General features: G+C 34.8%; 1 protein-coding gene across 2 annotated transcripts in view; it reads left to right on the plus strand.

Annotated features, from left to right (window-relative positions):
- LOC128993959 (probable phospholipid-transporting ATPase IIB) overlaps positions 1-19,137 on the plus strand; it is a 35,934-nt gene extending 16,797 nt beyond the window's left edge. For both annotated transcript variants that reach the window (XM_054418104.1, XM_054418105.1), the window contains 11 exons: positions 697-945; positions 1,964-2,125; positions 2,757-2,933; positions 9,032-9,202; positions 9,920-10,108; positions 12,906-13,095; positions 14,720-14,822; positions 15,380-15,517; positions 16,461-16,627; positions 17,348-17,551; positions 18,745-19,137. In XM_054418104.1, coding sequence (XP_054274079.1) covers positions 697-945; positions 1,964-2,125; positions 2,757-2,933; positions 9,032-9,202; positions 9,920-10,108; positions 12,906-13,095; positions 14,720-14,822; positions 15,380-15,517; positions 16,461-16,627; positions 17,348-17,551; positions 18,745-18,878 — 1,884 coding nt within the window. In that variant the 3' untranslated portion in view covers positions 18,879-19,137. The remainder of the gene's footprint in view (positions 1-696; positions 946-1,963; positions 2,126-2,756; positions 2,934-9,031; positions 9,203-9,919; positions 10,109-12,905; positions 13,096-14,719; positions 14,823-15,379; positions 15,518-16,460; positions 16,628-17,347; positions 17,552-18,744) is intronic.
- The last annotated feature ends 1,247 nt before the right edge of the window (positions 19,138-20,384 follow it).

The following is a 20,384-nucleotide window of genomic DNA, read 5'->3' on the forward strand; positions in this document are numbered from 1 at the left end:
CCCATAAAAAACCGGAAAAATCGGATTTTCTCAAAAATGGCCCGAACGATTTTGATACAAATTTAGTATGTTGTAGCCCTTTAAATTCTGAATAAAATGGTACAAATCCCATATCTGTAAAAATTACGGTTCAAAAGTTATGGTCAAATATGTTATTTTCCCATAAAAACCCCATAAATTACCAAAAATAGGATTTTAGAAAAAATCCGGTTTTGATTTAACATAGTATCTTCTAGTCCTTACAGTTTTGATAGTTTTTTTTTTAATTTTCTAGAAATTTTTTTAATGGGAATTTCTTATAAAACCCCATAAAATAACGGAAAAATAGGATTTTCCCAAAAATGGCCCGAACGATTTTGATAAAAATTTAGTATGTTATAGTCCTTTATATTCTGAACAAAATGGTACAAATCCCATTTCTGTAAAAATTACGGTTCAAAAGTTATTATAAAATATGTCATTTCCCCATAAAACCTCCATAAAATAACAGAAAAATTGGATTTTCCCAAAAATGGCCCGAACGATTTTGTTATATTTTAGCATGTTATAGTCCTTTAAATTCTGAACAAAATTGTACAAATCCCATTTCCGTATATTTACTCTCACCGCTTACACATGATAAAGATTGTTGACAAACTTATGGGAGAAAGTATGTGTCAGAATGCTGATACCGTTTATTTACACTGTGATGTACAGGTGAGAGAGAAGGTTGCCCAGGCGTACACAACGGACTCCACGTCCCCAGCCAAGCCAGCAGCTCAGGTGTCCAAGATCCGCCGCAGTGAGCACACCAGAGTACACGAGGCTGTCAAGGCCATCGCGTTGTGTCACAACGTCACTCCTGTGTGGGAACCAGCGACAGACGACTCACAGTCCGAAGCTGATCAACATTACAACATTGAGCAGCCTAGTGGGAGAGTCTACCAGGCTTCTAGTCCTGACGAGGTGAGACGCCAAGTGTCATTGTTGGGTTTGGGAATCCTGGGAAAGTAGGCTTTGTATTTGAGATACGTCCACTAATGTGTTTGGTCAATAACTAAAGCATTTCTGTAGAATAATTAGTTTTTGATGCTCTTGATTGTCCCATATAGAAAGGGTAAAGATGGCTAAACACAGTACAGTAGACACCAGAATTGGTGGGCCAAGCAAATAAATTTGAATTATCAATAGTCTGATTCATCAGGAGAAAAATAAACCATTCACATTACGAAGAGTTCATTTCTTTATACTGTATTATTTAAGGCACAGGACATTACAATTAACCGGTTATTTAGTTACTTTTCAGATTTCAACAAACAACAGTTTATTTTTTTTATTAATTGATTCTTGTGTCATCAATGGTATTTTTGAAGACAAACTACTGTTATAACAAGATGTATAGTTTCATGTTATGACTGGATGGAATCCCTCCCTTTGAGTTATAGAGTGTTTTGCCAAAGAACCTTAGAATTACTGCATGTTTGCCCCAAATCGGCCTGCCCTTTGCTAGGTCTTCAAAATGCTTGGTAAAACTTCGAATATTAAGAGATTCTCTACGGTCTGAGCTTTAATTTTGAAATATAGAGTGTTTTGATTTAACAAGAGTTTGAATTACCAAGTGTAGACTGTCATTTCAAATCCAAGTTTGAGGAAATGTTATCATGAATTTTCAATCAAAGTAGTAATTTAAATACATTATAAAATAATCTACCGTGACACTCGTAACTATTTACATTTTTTTAATCACTTCTAAAGTTTGCTACAAGTCTTTTAATACCAGAACTGTATTGACCTTAATCTGTAAGCATCTAACTATCACAATTACATCCGTGAACATCTTGGTTATCGTGATTCCTGTCCTAAATAATCTCTCTTGCTAAACAAAATAAAACTGTCTTGAAAAATTCTCTATTTTTTTGTAAAGTCATCATTACTATTAAACCACTTTTGAGTCTGTAAATAAACTAAATCAATTTTGTCGCAGGTTGCTTTAGTTAAGTGGACCGAAGAGGTGGGTCTGGCATTAGAGAAACGTGATCTTGTATCCATACAGCTGAGGACACCCAACAATAAAATCTTGGACTTCTCCATCCTTCAAGTGTTTCCCTTCACCTCAGAAACCAAGCGAATGGGCATCATTGTCAAAGTGAGTATTGCATTTATTTATAATAGGCATACATCAAGTAGCACAAACTACAATGTGTTATCAATTAATATTTAGGTATGTTGAACTTAAAAAAAGATTTTAGAATAAAAAATACGGTAATAATTTTTGCTAGAATAATAACCAACACTGCTATAATAGAGAGTCAAAAAGGGCCATTTAGAAAACTTAATCTAGAAAATTTTCGAGGCACACTCAATATCAGCAAATTTACTGCGACACCTGCCTATCACTCCTAAAATGCTTATTGAGAAAAATCTCCAAATATCTTCACCAGAGTCTTTCTAATCTGAACAATATATTGTTGCGAAAAGGTTCATATATTTTAATCAAAATCAAAACCATATGTTCTGAAAAGTATTTTAAAACAAATAGCTTTTGATTTTGCCCTGTTTGGCAGATGATCACCGTGTTCTCGTTATTTCTGGAGCAATATATAGTCATGAAAAACATTGTTTTAATTTTTTATGTAATTTGAATTTTTTCATTTTCCGTTAATCTGAAGAGTTTTGTAATCTGAACGTGGTCTGATCTTAACTAATTTGTATTATTTGAACTCTGATGTACTGTATTGCAGTTCCAACAAAGCCTCCTCAATGTTTGTATATTCCAGGACATGACTAGCGGAGAGATCACGTTTTATCTGAAGGGAGCGGACGTGGTTATGTCAGGCATAGTACAATACACAGACTGGCTGGACGAGGAGTGTGGAAACATGGCAAGGGAAGGACTGCGAACTCTGGTGGTGGCGAAGAAATCACTCACCGAGGAACAGTACTTGGACTTTGAGGTGGGTTGAAAACATTTCACTTTGTAGTAGTTTACCATTTAGATACTTAACTAGACATAACATCTTTGTAGACGAGCCAGAGCTGTTTAAAAAAAATGATAACGTGTGACCTTTTCCGTTCACTACCACTATTTTTAACAAAACACATTTGAAGTCTTGACCTTAGTTCTAACCTAACCCAACCCAACCTTAAAATAATGTAATCCTAAACAAATAATTTTTAACGGGCCATTTGTCTTTCCTTTAAAATGAAATTAATGTTTTGGCAACAGACAAAAGCTAATGGCACAATTTCTGCAATGGTGTAATTATATTCTGTTACAGCAGTAGTGTATAAGATTTTGTGTAAGTTAAGGTTAACATTAATAATTACAGCCTTTAAAGATGAGCGCTTTATCAGCCAAAATCATGATATGAATACATCTGCTTGATAATTTTAAGTCTAAGCCATTAGCTGTAAAGAATACAAAAATACAAAAATCCCGTAAGGAAAACCAGGTATATGTTGTTATCATACATTATTTATTTTGATTTAGAATTTCATATATAGTTGAGAAAAATATCATTTAGTGACTCAGGAAAATTGTTTGAAAAAATAAGTAGCAAGTTAAATTGTTAATCGTTTGATTTTTTTTCTCAATTATTTCAGTGTTGATGGAGCATCTCACCTAAGCAAATAAATTTTAAAATCAATATTTCAATTGTTTGAAGAATTTCTAGAGAGTTGATCACATTTCAAAAATATTATTCTTATTTACGGATACTATTCAGTATGCTATATGCTGATTTAAAATTGTTCTTTGATTTACTTCTTTGTTGATACAATCTCTTATCGACTTTGGTTACAATTTGATTTGATTTATAGTCTTGAAATTTAGATTCATTTATATGATTTTTTACTTTTCCTTTTTGTCTTGGTTAACTTCTCTAATTTCTTTGCTGCGTTTGTTAACAATAGGTTGGTGTATGACGGACGGTTTTTTCCTACTGGCCTTACACATTTTAGTTTCTTTAATGGACTTGCACATTTTGCCTCTATCAAAACTTTATCGACATTGTTTTGTTGTTTAGCTTCCATCAGAATACGCTCTAGGTCTTTGATGTCCAGCTCTATTTCTATTGTCTTTTCTAAATCCGTTGATGTTTTTGAACTTGATTTTCTTGTTATGGAACTATCAGTGAAGTTTTGACTTGTTTCTAACCATTCCTCAGAAAATGTTTGTATCCTACCTTGTGTTTTGGTTTTGTTCCATGTCGAATCGTCTGATTTGATTACTTTTATGAAACCTGTTGAGGTAAATTTGTTATTCTGGTTTTTGCTATTATGATCAAAATCCTCGGTTAGTTTGCTTTGCCTATTTCCCATTGTGTCGAATGTATAAACATTAACTGTTTGTGATTCTGTATCCCAGTTCTTTGTGTTTTTATTCATGTACTTGATTTCTAAATTATTCCACCTAACATTTGAGGGATCTCGTATTAAACTTCTATTATCTGTTCTTTGTAAGATTTGGACCTCTTTTTCCACAATTTGATCTTCGTTTATATCCTTGCAGTATTTAGAAGCTAGTTTGCCCACAATAGGTAAAGTCTGAGTTCCAATAGACACTATTGTACCAACCTTTCTGCTGTCTACACAATCGAATCCTTCAAATTTGATAATTTCTTGAGAATGAACGCTAACCTTACTATGAAGTGATTTTTTCCGTTTCAAAATTTTCTGTACATTTCTGTCACTAATGTCCAACTCGCACACAAAAGACGACATCTTGTCACCTGTATCCGAGCTTTTCCAAGTTTCGTCTGTTGATGATAACGAAACAATGTCACAATGCATACCCTCTTTCAACGGGACATTCTCAAGTTCGTTAACTATGAGCATTTCAATTCTAGTCTTTAGATCTTTACTAACTTTCACATTTCGGCCATTCCATTGTATGAGACTTGTTTTTGAGAATATTGTTCTTTTATGTGGAATATTTGTAGGGTAAACTTTTCCAATTGTTTCTTTTCTGTCAACTTTCGCGTTCATCGTACAATATTGTGAATATTCTCTGTGTTTACTCTTTTTTCTTTTCTTCTTCCTTTGTTTTGTATCTCCCGCACATTCTTCTCTGCTCGGTGTAGTCCTGTCCATACAAGATGTACATCCGGATATAGAGTTTGAACTTTTAACCTTAACTTCCATTTCACTCCGCAATGGTCGTACACAGCAGGTATCGGAGTGTGAACGGTATAATCTATTGATTGACAGTTTAGTTTTTTTCTTTGTGGACTTCTTTTCTTTTTTATTCATTTTCTTGGTGGGTTGGAAGAAACTTTGATAGTGTAATGGTATAAAAAGTTCTGTGTTGTTTTTCACTTCACCGTCCTTACTTTCCATAACATCAAATAAAATGTTGTTTACCATTTTTCCTAATTTGACTGTTGGAGTATCACCCATGTTTTTCTTATGATACTTTTTGTTGTTGGTTGCAGTTTTCATTTTTCCTATCTCATTCTGTAACATCCTCACGTCTTTTTCCACCACTTCACTTTTACTTAGCCTTGAACTTAGAAAAATACTACTTATTTTGTTCACTATATAATTTGGTTTATACAACTTTTCCTGGATGTTGTGTACTTCTTTAGTTCTATATACAGCTTTTGGTTTATCGGAACTTTCTGTTTTACCACTTCTTTGATAATTTTTCATATTTTGGTCAATAGTTTCTCCTGGTTTAATGTTCTCAAAATTCTCTTTGTCGTTTTGAATTTCTGTTTTGCTCAGATCTTTGAATTTTTGACTAGCTACTGGACAGAAAAGAGGCTTATGAATTTGTTTTGTTTTGATCTTAAGCATATTTTCACCATCTCCTTTCTTATTTTCGATGCTTGATTTGTTCATAATGTATTCTTTACTGGTAACTTTCCTAAACCAAGATTGATGCTTCTGAGGAACAGATTCTTTTTTCGTATGACTATCGTCGTCAATTTTAAACAGCATTCTATCCTGCGTCTGATTAATTTTGGACGATCCATCCTTGTTGTGTTGTATTATCGTTACCTCTACTAACGAGTTAGCCGGCGAGTTTGCAAACGAGTTCATCAACTCTATTTCTAGAGTAAGTTCTACACTTTCTCCTTTTTTCAAATTATTTTCTCTCGTAAGGTTTGATATAGTGTCAGACAAAATGTCTCGTAGTTTTGCGATGTTGTTTTGGAAGTTTTTGTCTTGGACAATGTTGGTTTGGGTGAACTTTGGGTGCTTTACAATGGTGTTTTGTACACTTTGGTTTTGGTATTCACGTTGACTAGGACACATGTAAGAACGATATGTTTGTGTTGGTAGATTCTTGTAAGAGGTGATCTTACTTTGGTCAAAGCAAGACATTGTGTACTGCCTGGAAAAAATATAGTAATTAACAGCCACAACAGTTTAAATGGAATCATAGAGTTTGAGAAACTACCAAAATGTTATGCACATTGAACAACCAACCCAAGAAAATAGTTCTAGGTTTTAGCATTGTTTTAGTCCATAACAAGTTCACAATACGGTTAACATCTGTTTTGCTTCTCCTTATTTAGTTGAGTACCTATCAATTCCTCATTTGTTGAACAGAGTATATAGGTAATTTTCTTACAAAAACTTTATAAATACAGAATTGGCTACATGATGGATGGCATTTTTATTTGTAAATTTTTTTTCTTTCACATTCAACTTAATTTGTTATCAAAAGTGTTGTTAATGCTTGTGATATAAAAATATAAATAAACATATAAATTTGTGCAATATGGAAATACTGGACGTGACTTAGTCTCTACACTTTAAGTAAAATCTACTTTTTTATTTTCCATCCACCAGTAAAGTAATAACAATCTCCTCAACATACATTAATATTTTTACTCATGATAGTACCTAATGAATAAATCCTACCTCTACCTGTAGACTTTTAACCTCACCTTAGCTAAAATGAAATTTGAATTTTCTTTTTCATAATCCTCTTTCCACTAAAAAAACTAATGAATTGAAACCAAGTTCTTCAAAGATTTGAAATTTTTAATTTTTGTCAAAGAAAGAATATTTGCATAGTTTAATTCATTTTAATAACTGAATAGGTAGTTTTTTTAATCTTAGAAACCATGTTTATTTACAATTAGAATGGAGTAAACAAAATGGTAATAAAATATGAACATGTGACCTTAAACATATGTTTACAAATAAGTACATGTTTTAAATGTTCCCATTCCATCCAGACATTCCAGATAAGAAATAAATAAGTTAGATTTTTACATCCTGACACATTTTGTTTAATGTATAGTGAATATATAAATATTTTAAAATAAAAATTTAACATCTTTTATAATAATTTATTTACAGGGAAATAGGATAACCGGCTTAGATATTCCTTGGTTTTTGCCGTTGGCTGGTTTGAATTTGTCACTTTTTTGCTATTAAATTACAGGGAACCTGGGAGATAAATAAAATGTTAGATGTGTGTACAAATATTCCCTCTAAACTTGAAAGGTAAAAACGCATATATTTTATGCCCTTGGGAGAACATAGGAAACACAGATAAAAATTGCCTTGATAAAAAAGCTTACTCTTTCCAAACAGTAAAACAAATATAACTATGAAAGCAGCTTCAGATGTACTTGAGTAATGGTGGCTTAGTCCTGTCCTAGTACTTAACCTTAACAGTGGTAGCTGGAGTCTTTTTCTGTTACACTTAAATACAATAAGTTACTTATAAGTTTACTAAAGTAAAACAAATTTTGTTCTTTTTCATACAAATGAAAAAAAAGATCTATTCCTAAAACTACTACTACTACTACTGTTTACTGCCGTGGCTCTTGGTACCCAAGGTGGTACTTTGCCTCGCCAACACACTGCCTCCAGATTTTTCTATCCATTGCCTCCTCTTACCTACCTTCTTCCCAGTCTTCTTAGGTCTTTTCTAACCTGGTCTTGCCATCTCAACTTGGGCCTTCCTGGTGGTCTTCTGCCCTCCGGATTGTTCAAAAGGACGTTCTTGACTAAGGAGTCGTCCTCTTTTCTTAGTAAATGGCCAGCCCATCTCATTCTCCTACCTCTCACCTCGGTCACTATGTCTGGGTCCATATGTAATTCCCTCAACTCCGCATTGTGTTTTATCCTCCACTCTCCATCTTCGAAGGTTGTACCATATATTTTTCTCAATGTTTTTTTCTCTCAAATACTATCAAACAATGAATCAAGTAAAATCAACTAAATATTTAAGCTTTATAATTTCGATAAACATCTAAAGAATGAGCACAATAGTATTTTGTTTATGAAATTAAGTAGGGGATATCGTTTTTTACCTTAGTCGTATCTTTTTTTTAAACCAGTGTTGAAAATTATTTACCACTCCTTTGTAGAACGGCATATTGGTTATGGAATAGAAATTTATGGTAGCACATTGCACAAGAACTTCCGGAAAATTTTAAACTGCAAAAACAGGCTATTATAGTTCGGCCGCTTAGAAAGCGACCTCCTCCAGCATTGGTTTAGCATTAACGCGCAGTTTGTTTTCTAAGCGGCCGAACTATAGAATCATTGACAATGTTAAATATAAGAAATCAGTGAAACCAGGAATCAGGAATTTTTTACAGTTTACAATATGTACATATTTAAAACTAATCAGCGTTTTTATAAAGATGAGAAATTGTAGGTCTATATAATTAATCAATTCTTAAATATAACACTAGGTGGAAAAATCGAACAGTAGAGAGTTACCTCCATCTGGAATTTTTCAAAATAAACCCATCCTATATTGGCAATGGCAATCTATTTATGAGAATTCCTTTTCACTTAAAATTTCGCTAAAATAAAACAAAATGACACTATATTCTTAAACAAATTAAAATTGTACCATATTTGATCAAACTCTCTACAGTTTTTAAGAATAAAAAAAGACTATTATACTCAAAAAATTAATCTGCCTTTTAGGCATAAATAGTTAGTTTTTAATTGTTGTAACAAATTTTACCGACACTATTCATTTACAATACATGTACCTATACAAAGAATAAAGACAGTTTGATTTTACATAAACTAACGTAACATAACCGCAACAATAACATGACCTGTATTACAGACCAAGTACAATGCAGCCAGGATGGCCATCACGGACAGAGGCTCGCGAGTGTCAGCTGTGATAGAGAGTCTTGAGAGAGAGATGGAGCTGCTGTGTGTGACTGGGGTGGAGGACAAGCTCCAGGACAAAGTGAGGACTACGCTGGAACTTCTGCGTAACGCTGGCATCAAGGTAAACATCTACTTGGAACTGCGGTTGATTAGTAGACGTTTTGCTGTACAGGTTTTGTAATTTATTTTGCCGTTTTTGTTCTTTTAAATCATTATACATTGGCTATGTCTACAAAAAAGTTACATAAATACAGTTTGTCTGAACATATCATACATCTGAACCTATTTGTCTTAACTCATTTACATTGGATGAATCCCCCCTTAAAAATGCACTTTAGCCTATGACTGCCTCTCAGCAAAAACCTCATTGTAACAACAATTTGATACTAGTTCTGAGTATCAGGGGATGGCTCGATTTTTGGGTGATTAGGGAAAACATTGAAGAACAGTATTCTGTTGTAATATACATATTTTTGAAAAAGGTAGTTGAATGCTTTGGTTTAAGAAGATTGAAACTGTTTTGCATAGAATAGGAGCAAAATCTAAAAGAATTGAAGGATTTGCTCAAGGATATACGGTGCCTAAGTTGTAATATTAAAAACCGAAAAACTTAGCAAGGAATACTTTAGCTAATTTTGAAGATCGAATTGTTTTCTTTGAAGTCCAAGTAGAAATTGAGTTTTTTCATTCTCACATCCCCATGTCAGCACTGCCATAATAGGCTATCAGAAGTACAGTCCTCAGAGAGTAATTTTACCAAATAAGACCTGTCAATTGTTTTATGCAAAATATTTATAGTAAGCACAGTAAAGAAATTACTTAATTCTGTTTTACCAAGGTTTGGATGTTGACTGGTGACAAACTGGAGACTGCGACTTGCATTGCCAAGAGTAGTCGGCTGGTGAGCAGTCGGCAGGATCTGTACGTGTTTGCTCCCGTTGTGACACGCACGGACGCGCATCTTCAGTTGAACACCTTCCGCAAGAAGCAGGACTGCGCTCTGGTCATTACTGGGGACTCCCTTGAGGTGAGGGCTAAAAGTTGTGAAATGTTTGTATGTACTTCAATATTCTTTTCCAGGTCTCGTCTTCTGCTAGCCCTCCACTATTCTCCCTCCATTATTTATTTAGCTGTTTCATGCAATTTTCATTTAGCTACATCCCTCCTCACCTAATTAAACTACAGTTAGACTCCCTCTTATACGGACACCTTTTAACCGGGTATCGGTTAAACCGGACTACACTCGGCGGAAATCACATGTCTATAACCGGACAATTTTTATCAGCACATCGGTTAAACTGGACTATATTAGTAGGAAGTGGACGATACTGAAACGACTGTTCTAGTGGGAAAGATTTGAGACCAGTGATCACGTGTTCAAATACAATGCTCTCCTAAATTTAAGTCGACTACTGTTTACAGTATGCATTTAAACTGTCCATTTTAACGAGTCTTTGGGGATGTCGGTTAAACCGGAAATACCGTTATCTGGACTGGCCTCGGTCCCGAGGAGTCTGGATAAGAGGAAGTCTACTGTAGGTTCTTGTAGGCGTCCTCTTCCCTCTACCACTGTCAACTCCATTTTCCTAGGAATTCTCTCTTTTTCAATACTCTAAGTCACAACCATCTTGGCTTTTTATTTTAAAACTCTGTCTCATGATAAGCTGTCTTCAACTACTACATTTCTGATCTTTTAAACATAACTGAGTAAAAATTTAAAAACGTACGTTTTCAGGAAAAGCACTTTGCAAATTTTTTCCCCTTTTTTCAAAACTTTTATTATTTTTTTATTTCATTAACATTTGAAGTTTCATAAAATGTCCATGGTAACGCAATATCTTTGGTAGTTTTTTTTTTAAAGAGCATCTTTAGTGGAAAAACACAATATCCTGTCACGACCGTAACGGACGTTTAAATGAATATTAAAAATGGTTAATATTATTTTTATAACTATGTTTTGCTTTAAACTAATTTACTTTTACGACCATTATACAATAAAAAGGTCACTGAGCTTTTGGTATATTTGGTCTTTCAAGAAAAAAAGAAAAAAACTCAAAAAATTGAAAAAAAGCCAATAAAATCTTTTTAAGTTTGTATAACTCCGAAAAAACTTACCTGAGACTCGAAAAATCGTTATGTTTGTATAGAGGTGTGCTTCTTTTGTGTATAAAACATTGAAATATGACGATATTTTAATTTTTGAAATTTTTATGATAGAAATCATAAACGTGATGGTCAGGGACAAGCGGTACGGTCGTGAATTGTCTGGAATAATTAAATATTTCTAAACAATCCTTCAATTATACTGTTAGTTATAATAAAAATATGTGTTTCAATTGAACTAAACTGTTCAATTTACAATTATATTAAAGTTATTGTCACAACCAAACACACTATAATCCATAAGGCTGGATTGGTCGTGGAAAAAACCCGCGATGGTCGTGAAATTACGTGTTATTTGGCTCTGTTCTGGTGGTAGCCCTGCACCTCATGTTCGAGGATACAAAGTGGACTTCTAGGTTAATCTAGCAATTGAAATATCTTATAAACAAAAATTAACACCATGTCTACTTCATCGAATGACTACGTATGGTCATGGACACACCAAAATTACAAAAAACACAATCTTTCCTTTATCAATCTTGTAATTCCTCCTTTCAACTCGAAACGACCGGCACTGCAATCCTGACGTACACCCCGAACTAGTCTCTAAAACCAACTGACTCCATCGACGCCAGGCTTGCCACTGTCGTGCTCCAAAGTTGAAAATTTTTCCCAAATGGTTGTGACTCCAAATCGAGGGACAGACTTATTTTGTCATGGTAGTCAGTTCGCAATGGCAATAAAATTATAATATGCTCCTTTTTTGTAAGTTTAATAACCATTGATGACATAAAAATATGGCTTTATATATTTCGGCATGAATAATTAGTCTAAAAACAGCGTGAAAGTTGGAAAATGTACCCTAGGGACACGTCATGGTCGTGAATTTTGAGACTTTAAAAATACGAAAAAAATACCTAGAACCTATTTAAAACCAAATAAATGTGTGTAACATCTTGCCCCCGTCCCAAAAAATATTAAAACACATAATAATAAACTACAAATCCAGTATCTACGAAATAAAAGGCCAGGGACATGAAAACGTACGTTTTTAAATTTTCACTCAACTATTTCCTACCTTGTTTTAGTCGTGATATTCTCCTCTCTCTACTGTAGATCAGATAAGTAAGTAATTACCTCTTGTGTGAAATGTTGGTTTATAGTCCTATTTAATAAGTTTATAAATTAATTGTGAATTATAGGAATTTTATTTTTTGCAGTTATAAGTGTGTAAATCATCTCTATTCAGTATTTTTTATGACTCAGCCCAGTTGTAATATATTGGGAAATACAAGTTGAGTTTTACGCCATGCCCACTCATTCTATTTATTGTGACCACGAGTTTACTTTAACTATTAATTAACGGCTGTGTCTAAGGAATGTCGGCCTTAGTCACTAACAAGACTACAAGATCGCTCCACTCATCCTACACTCATCTCCATTCATACTTGGCTTAAAATACTTACTATGTATGGTTGCCATTTCATTGAACAGAACAGAACAGACTTTACATTGTGGGTTCAAGGGTACACCTACTCTTGAAATATGTTTTGCTTGTGAAAGTTCATTCAGTTCAGGTTTTTGGTGGGCCTGGTTCTAGCAGATGCAAGCAAGTCGGATTTGTCTGTGCTTGACATTTTCCATCGATTTTCTAAATTTCTTAAAACAAATAAGTTATATAAATATCCAATGTGTAACGTGTAATGTATGTTGTGGTGTAGGTGTGTCTGCAGTACTACCAGCTGGAGTTGCTAGAGCTGGCGTGTCGCAGTCCTGCAGTGGTGTGCTGTAGATGTTCCCCGACACAGAAGGCTCAGGTCGTGCGGCTCATACAGCAACACACGGGCAAGAGGGTGGCGGCCGTGGGAGACGGAGGCAATGACGTCAGCATGATACAAGCTGCAGACACAGGTAAACTGGTTGTAGCTTGTGGTACTTAAGAATACGTAAGGTTGAGGGGAGAAACTAGTTCCCAAAATATACTTTCTGAGACTCTCAGCTAGATTACCTGTGAGACGTTTATTTTTCAGTAGCTGGTTTCAGTTGTAAGAAGTAAATAGTAAGAAGTAAATCCGATCTGAATCATTAACTTGCAATACATTTTTCATGATATTGTTAAGAAGAAAAAAATACCCCCGCCGCAGCAAATCTGCAGACTAAGCGAATTTCCAATAATTGCCTAAATGGATTTACACTAAAATGTCTCCTTAAAAATATCGCATTTATTCCCTATTTAAATAGAATCAGTTTAACACATACTTAGGTTTGCTGTAACAGGGGGGTAAAAGTGTTTTTTTTATGTAAAATGTTAATAGTTAGTAAGAACTAAATAAAAACATTTTCCAAATTTGGGCAAAATATGTTAATAAACAAGCAAACTACAACAGTTTACTTATTCTCCATAAGAATAACATGGGAATTTTAAAATTGAATTTTTTTGGAATTTTCTCCGTAACCATTAGGCGCATTATAACGCTTCAATATACTAAATTATTTGTTTTTTTAAGCTCTACAAAATAGTATGGAAAGAAATTGCAAAATTTTATGTTTTTTGGGTCAAAAATGGGAAAAACCCATTTTTACCCCATAAAAGCCCCCATAAACCCCCGTTCCCATGGTCCGATCATGCTGGTTCGCGAACTCGTTCGAATAAACGTAGGTTTACACATTTGTACCAAATTTCATCGAAATCGGATCATTTTTGCTCGAGTTACCGCGCTAACGGACACATATATAAATGAATTTGAATGGATGGTATTTTTGGTCCAGGTCTTACCATGAGTACTACGGTAGGCCTAATAGCTTATTCCCTATATGGGAAATTCGCTAAAAAGAAAAAAAAACTTGTAGCCTACTAGTTTTAAGTTATATTATTGTATTTTTATTGACGCCATTGTATTATTCTTAATGGAACTACAAAATAAAGAATGATTTGATTTAAATATCAGTTATAAGTAGGGATGGACGGGATTACATTTTTAGTTCGGGACGGGACAGGATTTTTATTAAGTCTTGAGTATTACAGTTGAACCAAAAAAGACAAAACAAATAAATTTTTACCGTTTGTGGGTCTGATCTATAAAAACCAAAAATGCGTAAAAATTTATAGGTATAGTAACTTGTGACTCGTGGTCACGGCGCAATGGTCGAAATGACTCGCAGTCACAGCGTGATCGTCGAAATGACTTATGGTCTGGGCACGATTGTCGGATTTATTCGAGATAACAAATTTCCTGATTGTTGGACGCGATTTTTGGGACATCAGCCAAGCCCCGCCACAGAGTCTGCCAATCGCGCCTGACGTCAACCGATCATACCAACATCCGACATTGACAATCGCGCCCGACATCTGCTGATCACTCCAGACGTTTTCCGATCACGAATGACTATGGCTTAGAACAGCATGCAATGAAGTTACACTTACTGACAACATAAATATCATGAAGTTCTTATACGATTATTAACAACCATACCAATGTGGAGCTTCTATATCACACAGTTTATCACACTTTACTCAGTTTTGTCTACTTTGCAGGTATTGGTATAGCAGGTCTAGAAGGTAGACAGGCAAGTCTGGCTGCTGACTTCTCTATCACCCAGTTCTCCCATCTGGCTAGACTGCTGCTAGTTCATGGCAGGTTAGTGGCAGAGAAATACTGACAACTTAATTACTACTTGCTACTCTTAGGCTGAATGAGGAATAGTTGAGTTTGGCAAAAGAAACACAAAAGTTTGAGTATTCATCTGTCGCTGACAGCATTTTCAACCAAAAAAGTGTTGAGTTAGGAAGAAAAATAATGTCTTCCAATAGTGGTTGAATGTTCATTGATTTTTTTGTACAGTATAGTGTAAAGTTATGTGTTCTTATGCCACAGTGAACTTTTCCCCAATTCAAGGAAGCCTACAATATTAAAAACCTAAGTTCAAATTATTCAATGAATTTATTGTACTTTAATCTTTATGATGGGTCAACACATTGTACAACAGGTATCTTTAAGATCACATATTGAGTAGCAATCTTTAGCCACATACCTTGACGTCAAATTAAGTAAGACTCAGAACCAATGCAACTCATTAATTTTTAAATGGATTGACTGTTTAGTCACGTATAGTTCAATGCACTACATTTATTTTGAAATTGGTTTATATTTTTAACTACCAATCAAATTTATAACCCTATTCTTGTTGTCTCCAGGTACAGTTACAAAAGGTCTGCATCTCTAGGACAGTTTGTGATACACAGAGGTCTGATTATCTCCATTATGCAGGCCATATTCTGCACTGTCTTCTACTTCTCATCCATTCCACTCTACCAGGGATACCTCATGGTGGGGTGAGTATCATCTACTATCAGAGAAATTATTAATCAATAATCAATGTTGGGTTTGAATATTCGTTTTGCAAGATGCTTACTGGAAATAGTTGAGTGTTTGCCTGTGTGCATAGAATTTTGGTTTGATTACCTAATTAAAATAAGTTTCTTTCTTCAAATATTGTTGACTCAGTTAAATTAATTGTGATGTGATTGCAATCTTTTACCCTCGCAGCAAAATCTGGAATGTCATATGCGATTGTGCAGATGTTGTGTTAATTTAAGATAGCAGGGAAAATGTGATTCCTCGTCTCCCCCCAATCTTGGTAGAGGTTGTGCGTTTCCTGGTGAAGCCTGGGGGTAGGGTTGAAGCCCATACAAAACCGGTTTAGAGCCACTCTAACCACCCACCCTCCAGGCTTCACCAGGAAACGCACGAACTCTAATATTGAGGACATCTCCCACGATTACAAAGGCATCATAGTATCCCGTGATTGCGAGAAAATTTAGAGTACCTACAGTCACGGAAAAATCTTGAATGTCAGAGGCGATGTCTTGCAATCGCAGCTAACGTGCCCAAATCTTCTGCGATCATGGCAAGATCTTTGGATAACTGACCCGTTTAGCTAAAAAATATGTTATGATAAAAAACAAAACCGAATACTTTGTCTATTCATACATAATGCGTGAACAAATTCCCTTATCTAGGCACACCTAAACATAATCTTGGGAGTTTGTGATATGGAGTCTTAGACAGTAGCTTGAAGGACTGAAACCAAAGACAGGAACATTTTAGATTTGTGGTAAAGGTACTTAAAATTAATTAGTACAATTCATTCTTGAACCATACCAGATCCTCTCTTGCTTATGGTTTCAGGACTATATGGCAAATTCAAGGTAAAAAGAGATCATTTGCTACAAAAAATGAATAGATAAATTACTAAATAATGACATTTGTCTGCAGGTATGCTACCATCTACACCATGTTCCCTGTCTTCTCGCTGGTGCTGGACAAGGACGTATCAGACAAGATAGCCCTGACATACCCGGAGTTGTACAAGGAACTGAGCAAAGGCAGATCTCTCTCTTACAAGACATTCTTCATGTGGGTGCTCATCAGCATCTACCAAGGTAAGTTGGCACTATACTGGAGTAACAAACACTTAACAGTAACAGAGAAACCAATTCATACTTCTTAAATGTTTGTGGCACATGCCAGGAAGTTAGGCTAAAACTCTTCTCTCTTTCGCCCAAATCTTAGTAACTTATCAACACAGCTCTGATTTTTGGACTGATTAATTTAGGCTCTACTATCATTTTTAAACTGCAAGAACACTTACTTAGTGTGTAACATGTAGGCTATGTTGAATAAATGAGGTTTTTTAGGGGACAATGATTCGAAATTCGCTTTACACTAACCAATCATCAACAAAGTGCAAAATAACTTATTTTCAGGAATTTTGTAGTTAGTGTAGATTGATTTCTGACTATTTAATTTTAAACATAGCAGGGTATCTGAGTGGGTATAGTGCCTGCTTTATCAAAAAGTTGTCTGTTCGATCCTCAGAAAAGTAACTGCACCAACTGTCCTGCCCAAATAATCCACTTATTTTCAGATTGGGATTTTGCGATCTAGCTACAGAATCAGCTGATTCTAGCTACAGAATCTGCTGATCTTTGAACGTAACAAAGCAAAACATTTCATTTCATCCGTAGCCCTAAAATACACACCCTGGCTTATCAGCGTTGTTTAATCAGTCTTGTGATCCACAAATCTCAGCAGTTAATAGATTAACGACGTCACTATTTTATTATTTAGAGTTCTAATCACATTCCTTGTTCTGTGTGCAGGTGGAGTGATCATGTACGGAGCTCTGTTCCTGTTCAAAGATGAGTTTATACATGTTGTCGCCATCAGCTTCACGGCTCTCATCTTGACAGAACTGATCATGGTGGCACTGACAGTCAGGACGTGGCATTATCTGATACTTCTGGCCGAGGTTCTATCTCTGGGAATCTATGTTTTGTCTCTTGTCATACTTAAGGACACTTTCGGTACGTATTTGTTTACTTTTCAGCCACAAACCGGTTATATTTGACGGAAAATTTATGTGGCTAATTAAGGAGTTCTTTTTGGAAGAGAGCGGATTTAACTAAAATGTTGTTTTGTAAAGAGATGGATTCTAGGGGTTTTTTTTTAATTAAGGTCCAGGGGTTGATAGATGTCCAGGAAATTCACAAAAAAAAACACTGATAGGTAGGCTACTCTGTTTTAGTCTATTACTTGGAAAGTAATTGATGAAAACTCAATCAACTTTGTGTATCTAAAATCTCTTTGACCCTAAATTTCTAATCAAAGTGTTTGCCGACTTAAATAAGTGTTAAGCTAGCTTACCTGAAAATTAAAGTCCATCTCTTATAAATGTACAACAAGTTTATGCTCTATAAATTTACTCTTTTAAGAAACTGTGCGTTAGGGAAATATTAATGATTTGTTTAATGTCTTTCCTTCAGTATCTAATCATCCCTTTAATATTAGTTTTGTTCAAGCAGAGGCTTTAGGCCAGGATTTTGAATTGTAGAAAAGGGAGGATAGCAGCTAGCTTACCTTGAAAGTGTAGATAAGCCATAGAACATCTAGAAGATACACTGTGCACACAATATTTCGTCCCCTGATGGACTTTGGTAAGTGTAGAGAAGGGTTTACAAATTACAAAATCGGTAATTTTCTAATATAGCCTATAATATTGTAATTTTTTAAATTTGTAAACTTTTTCTCTACACTTGACAAAGTCCGTCAGGGGACGAAATATTGTGTGCACAGTGTATTTTCTAGATGTTCTATGACTTACCTACACTTTCAAGGTAAGCAAACTGCTATCCTCCTTTTTCTACAATTCAAATACATTTCAAATATTTAATATAATATTCTTGGGTAAGCTAGCGCTAGCTAGTGCTTTACTCAAAATTGCAATGTTTTACTACGTCTTTATGGACAAATTAATCCTTTCCTTTCGGTATTTGTAAGGAAAGAATGCATTATCCAAATGAATAATTTATCAAGTTGTGACACTTATGGTATGATATTTTGTTGGGAATGTAATTTCATCTTTTAGTTGTGACGTGACTTTAGCTTACAGTTGGTTAATAGAATCGTAGAAAATAGCTGGAACCCCTCAAATTTGTAAGTGTACTACTGCTAGTTTTCTGTGCATTTGTGTACTTAATCAACAACTTGTTATTTCCAGATGAGCAGTTCATCACAACGGGGGATTATCTATGGAAGACGACAGCTATTACGCTAGTCTCCTGTATGCCTTTATACATAATCAAATTCTTGAGGAAGAAGTTCTCTCCTCCTAGCTATTCCAAGTTATCTTAGTTTAGTAAATGTGCTTTTGTTAAGGTAAATATAACATCTATTTCCTGATTAATTTATTTTTTGAGTTCACTAACTCGAGTCATTTATTAGTTGTTAAGTTTGTTGTACGACCATTTTGCACTTATTACTCTATGTAGTATGAAGATGAAGCTGTGATTCTTGTATGAGGTTTATTATTAACGCTATTATTTATTCGTCTACACCTTTTATGCATTATTGTGAATTTAATTTTAGAAAGATAATAAATATTTTTAATTAAGTTTTTGTTACTCTTTGGAGTTACCTGGTTTTTCTGAATCCTTCCTCGTCTCAATAATGTTTAATTTAAGTTGCTTGATTAATTGACGCCTACTGTAATCTATTTGTACATGGAATCACCTACAGTTATCGCTAATAGTTTGAACAAGCGATGAATTACGATTTAATCACTAAGTCTATTGTGTGCTGGTCCAGGCTGTCAGAGATAATGGATTATTAGTTCGTCTACAGCAATTTTCATTTCAACGAGTGTCTGTGATGTACAGTTCAATTGTTTTTGTAGTTTTACAGTGATGTTTCATTAATACTTTAATACTTTAGTTTATGAAAAATATTGCTTTTAAGATGTTATATCAAGTATTTGTTTACACTTATTTTCTCTGAGGAAAAGTTTAGAAAATTTAAAGTAACCTTGTTTTGAAACAAGATGTGTACGGATGCGAGCATGGACGTGCGTAGTATACTTGTTGTGGGCGTACACATTGGTCAGGTTTGTTTCATCCACTGACCTACTGCAGGAGATGGTTGGTGTTGCCGGGTAGAGAACCGGGGTTCTGTTGTGGTGGGGAACTTTACTTTAGCAGTGTTGCCAAATCTGTCTGTAAATAGTGTAAAAAAACATGCCACACTCTGTAACAATATTGGAGATTAGTATAAGAAAATCTGCAAGAACAAAGGTTATATCAATATTAAAGATGAGTGAGTGGCGATGAAGTTGGCAACCCCACCGCCTGGTGCATGTCTCAGTGACATACCATCTGTGTCTCCATGATCTTTGTATGTAGGGACTGTCCTATTAATCCATCTTACTTCAGCTTCCTAACACATGGATTAACTGTATTTTCCTGTCTATCTCCTGTTCTCTTCATCCATCTTTCTGTCCACCTTTTCTTTATTTCTGTTACAGACCAACCCGAGGTGTCATGAGGACTGGCCACAGATGTAGATGTTGATGGCACCAGACGTTTTGATTGGTGTCTCAAACGTTACTTGCAGTAAGCTGCATTGCCTAGGCATACAGGGTTCTGTTAACTTCCAGATCCCTTGCTCATGAGCGGATTACCCCCATCCCTAAGATTTAGAGAAATATTCATTTACCTACTTGTTAAGAAGAATTTTACTTCAAAATTAAAATTCAGCGTTAAAATATAAAGGTTAGTGAAATTGTAAGTAATGTGTACTATATGGTGTTTAAACCTATTTTGTATTCTAGCTAAAAGAGTAGAATGACTGTTCCTTGCATTGCTT

The sequence above is a fragment of the Macrosteles quadrilineatus genome, unplaced genomic scaffold, assembly GCF_028750875.1.
Source record: "Macrosteles quadrilineatus isolate MER2022 unplaced genomic scaffold, UCM_ALF_1.0 Scaffold_5__1_contigs__length_97177068, whole genome shotgun sequence".
NCBI lineage: Eukaryota > Metazoa > Arthropoda > Insecta > Hemiptera > Cicadellidae > Macrosteles > Macrosteles quadrilineatus.